General features: G+C 51.6%; 1 protein-coding gene across 1 annotated transcript; it reads left to right on the forward strand.

Annotated features, from left to right (window-relative positions):
* Positions 1 to 981: 981 nt before the first annotated feature.
* Positions 982 to 6,834, forward strand: LOC308357442 (polyunsaturated fatty acid (12S)/(13S)-lipoxygenase, epidermal-type-like). The gene is made up of 14 exons (XM_080827009.1): positions 982 to 1,123; positions 1,299 to 1,497; positions 1,651 to 1,729; positions 1,814 to 1,936; positions 2,026 to 2,129; positions 2,272 to 2,432; positions 3,210 to 3,353; positions 3,447 to 3,656; positions 4,762 to 4,848; positions 5,008 to 5,177; positions 5,300 to 5,422; positions 5,849 to 5,948; positions 6,053 to 6,220; positions 6,326 to 6,834. Exons 1-14 carry the CDS (start codon positions 989 to 991, stop codon positions 6,503 to 6,505), a joined length of 1,983 nt encoding a protein of 660 aa, XP_080683135.1. The 5' UTR covers positions 982 to 988; the 3' UTR covers positions 6,506 to 6,834.
* Positions 6,835 to 13,888: the final 7,054 nt, after the last annotated feature.

Genomic DNA, 13,888 nt, shown 5'->3' on the forward strand with positions numbered 1-13,888 from the left:
GGTTTACATGACAAAGACTGGGAAGTTCTTGCTGCTGGAAGAACTCCCGCCCTATATAAAAACATTCGTGGGTGGCGAGTCATTTACGGTTCCGCTTTAAAGCAAAACGCTTAAGGTTTTCGATTCCCTCTGGATCAAGCGATTTGGGACTAATTCAACGTGCAGAACTAGAAATGATATTTAAGCAGAAGGTTACGGACCCGAGACCTTTTGTTCACAATAGAGCAGGAGGATCAGGAAAGAGGCAAGCCCACCTAGAGCAGGAGTTCTGGGGAGGGATGGAGAGAAAGGAGCACTGGAAGAAGGAATCCGGGAGGGGTCCGGGCAGAGCACAGCAACCGCCTCCAAGGAGGGCGAGGAGAGCCAAAGATCAGGAGGGGCCTGGGGAGGAATGGACCCCGGTGGGCGGTGCTGGTGGGGCCCCTTACAGGTGCTCAGGCAGGGCACTGGCCCCGCAGAGCCTGGATCAGGAGAGCCCCACGGAAGTTCCAGGACGAACTTGGAGGGGAATTCCCCACGGCCCCTCTGGGCTGGGAGTCCGGACAGCAAGCCCATCGTGCACCTGTCTGGCGCTACCTCCTGTTTGTCCTCAACGGAAAGCCCCGGATCTTTGTCAAGATGGTTACTCACTTTCCTCCGAAAACACCCCCGCGCTTCCAGCCTCCCTCCTCTCCACTGTCGTTACCGCATTTACTATCAGTTTATTCACTGTTTGGGTGGGCCGCGAGTGGGCGCGGGGCTGGCACCAGGGAGTGTCTCCAAGAGGACCAGGGTGGGGTGCGCCTTCCCGAGCCTCTGTGAGAACCCTCGTCTGGCAGGTGGCAGGGACACATGCATCCAAGCGCAGGGGAACCTGTGGGTGGGAGGCGGAAACCCTGGGAGCCCACACCCCAGGGACACTGGTCTGGGTGCGGCTTCCCTGGGGGCTGGGCCTCGCATCCATTAAATTGCTAACCGCCCCCCCAGGCCCCCTCCAAGTCCGAGCGTGATGGGCAAGTACACGATCCGCGTGGCCACTGGGGACTCGCTCCTGGCGTTTTCCTGCAACCGCGTGCAGCTGTGGCTGGTGGGCGAGCACGGGGAGGCCGACCTGGGGAAGCAGCTGCGGCCGCTGCGCCGCGAGGTGGGTGCGGAGCCGGCGGGGTGCGGAGCCGGCGGGGCGTCTGGGGCGGGGATCGGGCGCGGGCACCTGCAGCCGGACTCGGGTCTCTCCGGGGAAGGCCGGGCCCCGAGGTGCGCCCGCGCGCCGTCGGGGGAGCCGCAAGCCCGCGTCTGAGCTCGCGCCGGTCCCGCGACAGACGGAGTTCAAAGTCCGCGTCCCGGTCCACCTGGGGCGCCTGCTGCTGGTGAGGCTGCGCAAGCACAAAGACCTGAAGGACTCGGACTGGTTCTGCACCTGGATCTCCGTGCGCGGCCCCGGAACCCAGGGCGAGGCCCTTTTCCCCTGCTACAGCTGGGTGCAGGGCAACCGGGTCGTCTGCCTGGCCGAGGGCACCGGTGAGGGCGGCGGGGCAACAGGGGCGGCAGGGAGGAGGGCGACGGGGATGCTGGGACGTAAGAGGGGCAGGGTTGGGGTGCAGGAGAGGGGAAAAGGGGGGACCGCGCGGCCCGAGGTCCGGGGAGACCTGGTGCTCGTGTGCCCTTGCCCAGCCCGGACCGTGAGCAACGACCAGAGCCTGTTGAAGACGCACCGGGAACAGGAACTCCAGGAGAGGAAGACGGCGTACCGGTGAGCCCGAGCAAGCCTCCCATCCCCCTGCCAGATCCCAAGAAACCCAACCCCCTTATCACCGATTCCGCCTTCTTCCTCCAGGTGGGGCTCCTGGAAAGATGGGTTAATCCTGCCTGTCGCGGGGAGAACGCCGTGGGACCTTCCCAGGAATGAGAGATTCCGCGAGGATAAGGATCTCGACTTCTCCTTCTCGCTGGCAAGAGCGTAAGTGCGGGGCAGAGGGTGGGCACCTGCTCCCCGGATGCCAAGTCGGGTCCTTCCTGAATCTCCTGGCACTGCCATTCTTTGCACAGGCTGGAGGGCTTGGTGCTCAAGGGAGCACTGGACCTCACCAACCCAGTTAGAAGACTGGAGGATTTCCAAAGACTGTTCCCGTGCGGGAAGACCCCGCTGGCTGGTCAGTGACCACCTCCCCAAACCTGTGTGCCTATTTCCAACCCAGGGCTTCGAGAGAAGATGGGGAGAGGGTAACGGGGAGGATCTGTGAGGGGGATGAGGGGCTCCCAGCTCACAGCATGCTCCCCGACTGGTGTCTTTAGAGCGGGTTCGAAATTCCTGGAAGGATGACGCACTCTTTGGGTACCAGTTTCTCAACGGCGCAAACCCCATGCTCCTGAGACGGTCGGCCAGCCTCCCAGCGCGGCTGGTGCTGCCTCCAGGGACCGAGGACTTGAAGACCCAGCTGCAGAGAGAGCTCCGGGTACGGAGCTCCCTGGGCGCACGCAGCAGCCCAGCCATGGTGCCTCTGTCTCCTACCCGCTCCTGTCCTCCATCAATACTCTGACACCCTCCTCCATCTACACTCAGCGTCCCCCAGCTTTGACACTGAGATTTGGGGCCAGAGAGCTTGTGGGGCTGTCCTGTGCTTGTCCTGTGCATATAGGATGCTACAACTCCTCATGCCCATTGTGACGACCAAAAATGCCTCCAGACATTGCCAAGTGGCCCAACATCCTGGGGGGGGTGGGTGGGTGGAGGCGGGGCAAACCCATCCCGGTCAGAAGCAACTGAACTAACCACCTCCTCCTCTTATTCCTTCCTTTCCTCCCTCCTCTTCCTCCTTTGTTAGATGTGTCCCAGCCTTGGGGAAAAGCTCAGGTTTCTGGGCAAGAGGAAGAGAGATGGAATGAAAGCCCTGAGAGAGAGAGCTGGGGCTGTGGGGGTTTCGAGGGGAGGATGGCGGAACTGTTCTGTGCTCCGTCTGGCTAAAGCCCGAAGGGAGGTGGCAGGAAGGACTCTGGTTGGGGGGGGAGGGGTCACGGTGGAAAACCAGAGAGTTCACCTCAGGGAGCCCCAACTCTGATGGGAGACGCTGGGCATGGAAACCTTGAGCTCGGGGCTTGGGTTGGGGGAGAGAGATTGGGGTTCAAAGGAAAGACTTGATGGGTAGAGAAAGGAGGGACTAGGCTCCCAAAGGAAATAAGGCCAGTCCAGAAGTGACCCCAACCCCTTTATCGATCCCTGCTCCCCCCTCCAGGCTGGGTCTCTGTTCGAAGCCGATTTCTCCCTGCTAGAGGGAGTCAAGCCTAACGTTATCATCTTAAAACAACAATACGTGACTGCCCCTCTGGTCATGCTGAGGCTCCAGCCTGACGGGCGACTCCTGCCCATGGTCATCCAGGTGAGAGACCCCAGGTGCATGTCACACACACGGGTCCCCTCGAGAGACCCCGGCGCACAGGTCCTGAGCCCCCCGCTCTGTCCCCTGCTCTAGCTGCAGCCTCCTCGTCCCGGATGCCCCCCACCCATGCTGTTCCTGCCCTCCGACCCCCCGATGGCCTGGCTGCTGGCCAAGACCTGGGTCCGGAGCTCCGACTTCCAGCTGCACCAGCTCCAGTCCCACCTCCTGCGGGGACACCTGATGGCGGAGGTTATTTCTGTGGCCACCATGCGGACCCTGCCCAGCCTGCATCCCATCTACAAGGTGCGTGTCCGCGTCTCTTCTGTATCTGGCTGCCCCTTGTATCACGCGCCTTCGGAGCCCGGGGAAGCACCGCCCGCGAGTCTAACTTGGCGGCGCGCGAGGTCCGTGGCCGTCTTCGTGGACAGGCACACGCACGCCCGTGTGCACACATGCGGACACGCTCCCAGGCCCGGGGAAGGAGCGAGCGTGCGTCTCACAAGGGCGCTGTTGAAATGTGGTCTCCGGAGGTTGCCAGGTGGGTGGTGAGGGAGGGGGACGTTCCCATTGGAGAGTTCCGGGGAGGGCTCTGGAGGGGGACTGAGGAGGAGGGTGTGAGGGACCGAAGGCCCGGGTGGGAGAAAGGATGAGAGGAAGCCGCGGTCCTCGGTGGGGAGCAGAACCGAGAGTTGTTTTGGGGCACGTGCGGGTCTCAGCCCCCGTAGACAGCCACACCCGAAGATGTTGGAGGGGGGTCAGATATAGGAGCCTGGGGTTCCTGGACCGGGGGAGGTTTGGAGACACAGATCTTAGGGTTGTGAGAACACAGAGCTACCGAAAGCCGTTGTACTAGATGAAGTTGTCCGGGGTCTGTAGCCAGAGCAGAGAACTCGGCCCAGGACAGAAGTGTCGGGCGCCCGGCCTTCGCGCACTGGGAGGGAGGAGTGGAGGAAGACGGGGACCAAGAGAAGGGGCATCCACCGAGGAGGCAGGGAAACAAGACACATGATGTCAAGGCGGCCGAGAGGAGAGAGTGTTAAAGCGGGGCCACGATTATCTGTGTCCGAGGCTGCTGAGAAGCCAATGAAGTCCCGGGGAAGCCGGGTGTGGAGGCCGGTATGGTGGCCGGTACGGTATGAGACAGGAGATCCCCGGGATTCTTACGAACACCGTGAGACTGTGCAAATACGTGAACCTGTAAAACCCTTGACCTTAGAAGGCCTTGGGGAGACGTCGCTCCACCTCTGTTTTCCAAATCTTAACCTGACCCAATCCAATGCAAAGGGAGGTCTCTCAATTTACGGAGACCCACCCCTCCCTTCTTCTCTATCCCTGGTCCTTTAATTTCCATTCCGCTCACGGATCCTGGGATCCCTCCTCACGGTCCCGTTTCTTTCTCCCAAATCAGCTCCTGGTCCCCCACTTCCGCTATACCATGGAGATCAACATCCTGGCCCGGAGTAACCTCGTCTCCAAATGGGGAATTTTTGATCTGGTATGGAAAGGGATGGGTGAAGAGGGCAGAGGGTTCGACAGTGGAAGGTTCCCCAGGGTTGTTTGGCCCGAGCAGGACCGTGGACCTGGAATCTGACCCTGAACACCCTCCCCGCGGACATGGCTGACCCTGGCGTACATACTACGGGGTCGCCCTCAGGTGGTGAGCACGGGCAGCGGAGGCCACGTGGACATTCTCCAGAGAGCCACAGCTTGCCTGACCTACCGTTCCCTCTGCCCCCCTGACGACCTAGCTGACCGCGGGCTCTTGGATGTGAAGGCTTCTCTCTACGGCCAAGACGCCCTCAGACTGTGGGGGATCATCAGCCGGTGAGGAGGACACAGAGCGGGGGCACCCAGCGGGCTTGGTGGAGAGAACGAGGGGGGACTACCGGTCCAGCTGGTCCTGCGTCGGCCGCCTGAGACCGGGGGCTTTCTTGCCCGGGGAGCAGGTATGTGGAGGGGATGGTCAGTCTTTTCTACAAGAGTGATGGAGCCGTGAGGGATGACCCCGAGCTACAGGCTTGGTGCAGAGAGATCACCGAGACCGGGCTGCAGGGCGCCCAGGACCGGGGGTAAGCTCAGACCCCTCCCCACCAGCGCCCGTGTCAACCCACACCCACCCGCCAACCCTCTGCACCATCTCGCAGCGTCGTCATAGGCCACCCTGCCTCGGTTTTCCCAAGCATCCCGGGCACCCCTCCAGAGCACCCTTCAGAAATCGGAACGATCTATTCTGAGTCCCCAGCCCCTTCCCTCTGCACCATCCGGCACAGCATTCCCTGCCCTCGCGCACTCAGAGCACCCCCTGGAGCCAGACACGCTTCCCTTGGGCACCTTCCCTCCTCAAGTGCCTACACATATGTCGCGTGCGAGCTGTGGACTCTAGGGGCCACGGCCATGGACAGAAACTTCTCCGAATCTCCAGGTATCTTGCACTGACTGAGGCCTGGGGCTCATGTCCTGGTCTCAAAGCCTCTTCTTCTGTTCATGTCACCCAGGTTCCCCGTCTCCTTAGAATCCCGGGCTCAGCTCTGCCACTTTGCCACCATGTGCATCTTTACCTGCACGGGTCAGCACGCTTCTGCCCACCTGGGCCAGGTAGGCCGCTGGGATCGGCCCCGGGGGCTCCTGGGATGGAGGAGACGGGGGACCAAATGCTTGGGTCGTCAGCCTGGATTTCTGAGAGGCTCCCCTCCTTGCAGCTGGACTGGTACGCCTGGATCCCCAATGGCCCGTGCACCATGCGGAAGCCCCCGCCCACCTCCAAGGACGTGACAGAGAAGGATATAGTGGACTCACTGCCCACGGCCCACCAAGCCCGCATGCAGAAGACCTTCACAAAGTTCCTCGGCAGACGCCAGCCCGTCATGGTTAGAGACAGATGCCGCGTCCTGGGGGAGGCGGTGGCTTGAAGGAGGGGTGGTATTCTTAGCCAAGGGGTCTAGGGCCGAGCCGTCTTGTTCTCCCCTTCTCAGGTGGCCTTGGGGCAGCACAAGGAGAAATATTTCTCGGGCCCTGGCCCCCAGGCTGTGCTGGAGAAATTCCGGGAGGAGCTGGCTGCCATGGACCAGGAGCTGGAGGTCCGCAATGCAGGCCTGGAGCTGCCCTATGAGTACCTTCGACCCAGCATGGTGGAGAACAGTGTGACCATCTGAGAGGCCCCGCCCCCAAGTTCCGCCCTCCCTAAGTGCCTTTAAGGACCTCCTTTTCCTTGGCCACACCCTCTGGTGAAGAGACTGGCCCCACAGCTGTGTTGTCAGGGTCCCCGGGCTGCAGCCTCAAAGGGCTCTGGGGAGTTCACCAGGAGTGGTTCCCAGTGACTTCTGGAACTCAGCACCCTCCGCAGTCGCCCTACCCAGTGTCCATCTGGTCCCGCACGTCGTCACCCATGCACTCCTCGCATCCCTGTCCTTCTCCCCAGAGAACTCGGCTTTCATATCGGTAAAAAGATCTGATTAAATAATAAAGTCGGTTATACATGGTCTGTTTCCTGCCCTCTCATTCAGATTTCAAGGAAGAAAAACAAAGACGGCGTCTTAGAACAGAAATGTCTTCCTGTAGTCAGTGCTCCCTCCAAGGGTTCCGTAAGCCCCTCTAGGCTAAGCTACAGAAGTTCCAGCGCGGTCAGGGGATCTGGCTGCCCACAGCAGCTCTTGGCCTCAGGCTTTTTGGAGTCCTCAACCAACCCGTGCCAACAGCGCCCCTCCCCAGCCCTGCCTCCCCTCCGCCACACTCCCAGTGCCCCTTCCTTCCCTCCCCATGACTCTTGATAAACCCTCTCCTCATTTCTGCTCCTCCTCCCTCTCGCCATCCAAATGCACGCAGAAGCCCACAGTCCGTTGCACCGCGAGCAGGTGGACGGGTTAGGAACCAGCAGAACCAGCGCTCTGGAGTTTCAAGTGCATGATCTCAGTGTATCTCAGTGTGACTTTTTTTTTTTTGGCCCAGGCACTTCTGCACACAGCAGGCTTATGCTGACTCTGGATCTTTCTCTGTGGTGGTTCCTACAGTGGTGGCTCCCCTCTAGCTCGGGAAATGCACTACATCACGGGGCCCTGGCTGGACCTGCAGTCCGGCGCTGTCTGTGCTATTTCACGTGAACGGCGTTCCCTGCAGTTTGCTCCAAGAAGCCACAGGTAAAAATGTGTGAGAGCACCCTGAGTTCTGGAGCCGTACCTGTTCTGTTAGGCTGGGCACCCCGTGCAAGTTCATCTCTCCATCTCCTTCTTATTTTATTCATTTGTGGCGCATAGAGGGATTTTGATTCAAAATCACAGGATTGTCCAAAAATTAATTTATATATATATATATAGTCAAAGAACTGTCTCCAATCTTCTGCCAGCCCCCCAAGTGGCCTTAGTATGTTTCCTTCTTTGGAACATTTGCATTTGTTTTTCTTCTCATTTGGTACAACCCAAAAGCAACATAACAAAACCAATCTCCTGTTATTTCAAAAGCGAACAGTTAATGGTTAGAACAGAAAGGATAAAGGACCCCAGCATTCAGCCAGGCTGGGCTAAGTATTTTGGACCAACTCGTTCTATTATAACTGGGTTAAATCTATTAGTGTAGCTTTCTTTCTTTTTAAAATTTTAGTTATTTGAGAGAGAGACATAGCAAGAGAGAGCACGAGCAGGGGGAGAGGGAGAAGCAGGTGTCCCGCTGAGTGGGGAGCCTGAGGCGGGGCTCGATCCCAGGACCCCAGATCATCACCTGAGCCAAAGGGAGATGCTCAACTGACTGAGCCTCCCAGGTGCCACCACTGGATAGTGGGCTTCAATCCCTATGAGGCCAGAATTTCCAGCTCCCCCTCACTCCCCAGCTGTAATCTCTTCGGTCAGTGCCAAGTGAGAAAGAGTGAGTCCATCAAAAGCAACGGAGAGGGCAGACAATTACTCAAACACATCCACAGCCGCAGATTAAAATACCACCACAAGTCCCAAACTGGGTGAAGAAAAACCAAACCAAACCAAACCTCACACCTTCCTAAAGAAATGGAAAAAAAAAAAAAACCTGAGAGAAATGTAAAAATGGAAACCAAAGATGGGAGAAAAACCTTAAAGGTAGTCAGAGGGAAGAAAAAAAACCCTTAACTTCAAAAGGGATGTCTCAGATAATGATTTCTCAAATGAAACAATTCAAATGAAACGCTGGGTGCCTGAAGGCAAAGGCATCCTTCCAAGTGGTAAGAGTACCTGTGGGCTAGAGTAGACGAGGGATTTCTACAATCCACAAGACAAAGCAGGCCTCCCCGTCTAGAGAAGAAGAGAAGACTTACGGCTACTCTACAGGTGGTCCCAAATGTCCCTAAGTGGATGGAAGGGATTGTATTTGCTGATTATGTCTGCGTCGCTCTAACACATCTGAGCAACCTGGAGGCAGGTGCAGGTCTCGGTGCGCCCCCAAAGGTACTGGATTTTAAAGATGAATAAATAACCCTCAGGGCTGAGGGACAAAAAGATCAAGTCACTTATGAGAGAAAAATGAGTCTGGACTCAGACGTCTCCATGGCAACAACCAGTGCCAGACAGTAGTGGGTCCGTCCCATCAAAATACTCAAGGAGAAAGCTGGCAATTTTTTTTCTTGGTCAGTCCATGAATAAAAATTAAAAAATAATAACAATTCCTTTTTGGTTTTGTTTTCTTTAAAAAATTGTGTTCAAGTTCACATAGTGTCAAATTTACCATCTTAGCCATTTTAAGTGCACACGTCAGTGGTATTAAATATGTCCACGTTGTCATACAGCTGTCACCACTGTCCATCCCCAGAACTCTTCATCTTGTAAAACTGAACCTCTGTCCCCATTAAACACTAACTACATTCTCTCCACTCCAGCACCTGGCGCCCACCACCCCACTTCCTGTGTCTACGACAGAGGCTACGCTGTTATCTCACAGACGTGGAGTGTACGTATGTATGTATCTTTGTGTGGACTGGCTTATTTCACTCAGCGTATTTCACTCATCCTCAAGGTTCACCCATGTTGTAGCACCTGTCAGAATTCCCTTCCTTTTTGAGGCTGAGTAATGTCCTATTGTACAGATATGCCACCCTTGGCTTATCCATTCATTGGTCAGTGGACACCTGTGTTGCGTCCATATTTTAGCTATTGTGCAGAACGCATGAACGGTGGTGTACAAATATCTCTTTGAGACTGTGCTTTCAACTCTTCTAGGTACATATCCCAGAAGTGGGATTGCTGGGTCATATGCTAATTCTGTTTTTATTTTTTAATAGAAGTGTGTTTATTTCTTCCCTTTTTTGGTACTGAATTTTTTTTAAATTGAAGAATAACTGACATATAATATGGTATTTATCTTGGGTGTACAACATGGTGATTCAATATTTACATCCATTACAAAATGGTCACCACAATAAGTCTAGGTACCGTCTGTCACAAAACAGAGTTGTTTTAATATTACCATCTAGATTCACTACGCTGTGCACCACCTCCCTGTGCCTCAATTGTTTTATATCCAGAAGTCTGTACTTCCTAATCCCCTTTCCCTATCTTGTCATCCCCCCACTCCTCTTCTCTCTGGCCACCGTCATCTGTGAGTCTGTTTCTGTTTTTTGTTTGTTCCTTTTGTTTTATTTTTCAGATTCCATGTCTGAGTGAAATCTTATGGTATATTTGTCTCTCTCTGCCTGACTTAATTCACTTAGCATCACACCCTGTAGGTCCATCAAGTGGTGCATGGCAAGCCTATACTCCTTTTTATGGCTGAGTGATGGTATTCTACTTTTTATTTTTTTGTAGACACTCCACACTGTTTCCCACAGCGGCTGTACCATTTTACATTCCCACTGAAGTGCAGGGTTCTGGTTTCCCCACATCCTCACCAACACTTCTTTTCTGTTCTTTTGGTAGTAACCATCTCAGTGGGAGTGAGGTGGTATCTCGTTGTAGTTTTGAGTTGCATCTTCCTAACGATGAGTGATATTGAGCACCCTTTCATGTGCCTGATGGGCACTCTTATATCTTATACTTTGGAGAAGTGTCTGTTCAAGTCCTTTGTCCATTTTTGAATTGGCTTGTTTGCTTTTTGTTATTTTTGAGTTTTAGGAGTTGTCTCTATATTGTGGATATTAACCATTTATCAGATATGTGGCTTACAAATACTTTTCCCCATTCAGTTCCCTTATTCTGTAGATTGTGTCTTTTTGATGTACAAAATTTTAAAATTTTTGTGAAGTCTGATTTGTCTGTTTTTTCTTTTGTTACCTGTGTCTTTGGTGTCATATCCATGAAATGACTGCCCAATCCAAGTTCACAACACTTTTGTCCTATGTTTTCTTCTAAGAGTTTTACTGTTTTAGGACTTACGTTTAGATTCTTGGTCTATTTTGAGAAATTTTTGCATACAGTGTTAGGTAAGTGTCCAACTTCATTCTTTTGTGTATAGATATCTTGTTTTTCGAGATAAATTTGTTAAAAAGATTGTCCTTTCCCCATTGAATGGTCTTGGCCCCCTTCTCAAAAATCATTTCACCAAAAATGTGAGGGTTTACTTCTGGGATCTCTGTTCTACTTTGTTAGTAGATATGACTGTCTTCATGCCTACAACTGCATTGCTTTGATTTCTGTAGCTTTCTAGTAAGTTTTGAAATCAGATAGTGTGAGTCTTCCAGCTTTATTCTTCTTTTTCAGGATTGTTTTAGTTATTCTGTGTCCCTCTAGAGTCTACATGAATTTTTAAGATAATTTTTTCTATTTCCATGAAAAATATCATTTGGATTTTGATGGGGATTGTGTTGAACGTGTAGATTGCTTTGGGTAGCATAGACATTTTAATAGTACTAATTCTGCCAATCCATGAACATGGAATACCTTTCCATTTATTTGTGTCTTTGTTAATTTGTTTCATCAGTGCCTTATGGTTTTCTTTCTTTTTTTTTTTTAAGATTTTGTTTATTTATTTGTCAGAGAGAGAGAGAGCACAAGCAGGTAGAGTGGCAGGCAGAGGCAGAGAGAGAAGCAGGCTCCCCACTGAGCAAGGAGCCCGATGCGGGACTGGATCCCAGGACTCTGGGATCATGACCTGAGCCGAAGGCAGCAGCTCAACCCACTGAGCCACCCAGGCGTCCCAGTGGCTTATGGTTTTCAGTGTACAGGTCTTTCACTTCCTTGGTTAAATTTATGCCTAGTTATTTTATTCTTTTTGATGCAGCAGATATTTTGAATGAATGAATGAATGAATGAATGAGTGCTCACTAATCCCAACACATGGGTATCTCAAAACATCAGCTCTTATTTTCTTATCTCCTTCAGGGTTGCAGTTTCTAAATTTTGGTTTTTCTTCTCTTAGGTTTCCCTGTCTCCTTCCAGTCTCAGGATCAGCTCTGTCATTTCCTTACCATGAGTATCCTCACATGTGCTACTCAACATGCAGCCATCAACCAGGTATGGACAACTGAATGGCTGGATCCCTGTGGGAAAGGCCTGGACTAGGAGGTACCTGAAGGGAAGATTAGGGGACTGGGTTTTCTGGGTCCCCAGTGCCCCGTGCACAATCCTCATTACCCAGAAATCTGTAGCAAAAGTCCAGATCACTGTTGCGGTGTTTATGTTTACAGAATTATATCAGTGCTACCCAAGCCTTTCATGGTAGATGAATTGATAATGACAGGTATAGACTGACCTACTTTGTAAAAATATTCCTTTATCCTTCCCAAATCCTTAAGATACCCAGGCTTTGAAGAGATATCAGTGATATGGCATCCTTCCAATGTTGCTTCTCTGTTTAAAGATGGATGATTCCACACCATGCTGTGTCAGCTACAGTGGTACCTGAGACTTCCTCCCTTGGGGTTTATCTCTTCTTTATTCCTTACATGTATGGGAACTAAAACAGAATTGTCTCCACAGCACTTTCTTTAATATGTATTTCCAGACACAGTAGCTGATATACACACAGTAGCATGAACTCAAAAGCCAAAATAATGAAATACCTTGGGAATTATGACTACTGTAAAAGAAAGACAACAAGGTGAACAACACATTCCATCTGAAGCAGAATGATTAGAACAGATGGACTGAAATTTTGATTTTATTTTTTTAAGATTCATTTATTTATTTGAGAGAAAGAGAGTAGAAGCAGGGGGTGCGGGGGAGGGATAAGCAGGCTCCCCACTGAGCAGCGGGCCCAACGTGGGGCTTGATCTCAGCACTCTGAGATCATGACCTTAGCTAAAGGAAGATGCTTAACCAAATGAGCCACCCAGGTGCCCCTGGACTGAAAATTTTAAATGAGCATAATAAATACACTTAAGATGATAAGGGAAGATGTTAGTATATTAAAAAAAACAGAAATCATAAAAAGAATAAACTATAATATTAGGCATGAAAGACATTAAATACTCAACAAATGCACATAATACACACAATAAATAGTAAGAGGGATGCAACAGAAGAACACATCCATGAGGAACTCTCGCAGAAGGCAGTAGGAGAAGATAAGGGCCTCATATTTAAAGGGCTCTCAGTCAGAGGGAAAGACGTGGAAACACACCTACATTTATGCTCTGTGAATTTAAGAATGGGAAACACACAGAGAACATTATAAAGTGCTTCCAGAATAAGAGCTGGTCAGCTACAAAGGAATGAGAACTAGACTTTTACACTCCAAATAGCTGCATTGTATATAAAATATAAAGGAGGAATTTAAAAACTAAACTCATTTAAGAATAGTTTGATTTATAGAATAGCTGCAAACACAGTACAAAGACTTCCTACATACCCTGCACCCAGCTTCCATTACCTTTAGCATCGTATATTAGTTTGGTACATTTGTTATAATTCTTGAACCCATGTTGGTATATTATTATTAAGTAAGGTCCACACCTTATTCAGACTTCCTTATTTTTTAATCTCATGTACTTTTCTGAGAGTCCATCTAACTATGTTACATTGAATCCTATGGCTGTGACGGTGACGGTTTCTGAGACTTTCCTGGTTTTTGATGGCCTCGAAGGTTCTGAGGGAGTAGTTGTTAAATATTCTGTAGAATGTTCCTCCATTGGGATTGGTCAAATATTTTTGTTATGCTTAGACTGGTGTTATGGATCCTTGAGAAGACCTCAAAGGTAAGTGCCATTGTCATCACAGGGTATCAAGGACATATCCTATATGGATGACATCATCATGATGTTAACCTTGACCAACTGGCTGAGGTGCAGTTTGCCAGGTTTCTATAATATAAGGTTACTGTTTTTTACCCTTTCCAAACTGTACTCTTTGGAAGGATGTCAGAGTGGGTTATGATCTACCTGAGTTTACCCTGATATCTCCATTCTATTCCATTACAACAGGATCCTGCCAGCCTCATCCTCCCCTTTTTATACATAACTATCAATAAGAAAAGAAAATAAAAAGTGTTGGTAAAGGGGCACCTGGGTGGCTCAGTGGGTTAAAGCCTCTGCCTTTGGCTCAGGTCATGATCCCAGGGTCCTAGGATCAAGCCCTGCATAGGGCTCTCTGCTCAGCAGGAGCCTGCTTCCCTTCCTCTCTCTCTGCCTGCTTGTGATCTCTCTCTCT

The sequence above is a fragment of the Martes martes genome (assembly GCF_963455335.1).
Source record: "Martes martes genome assembly, chromosome: 16".
In the NCBI taxonomy this organism is placed as follows: Eukaryota; Metazoa; Chordata; class Mammalia; order Carnivora; family Mustelidae; genus Martes; species Martes martes.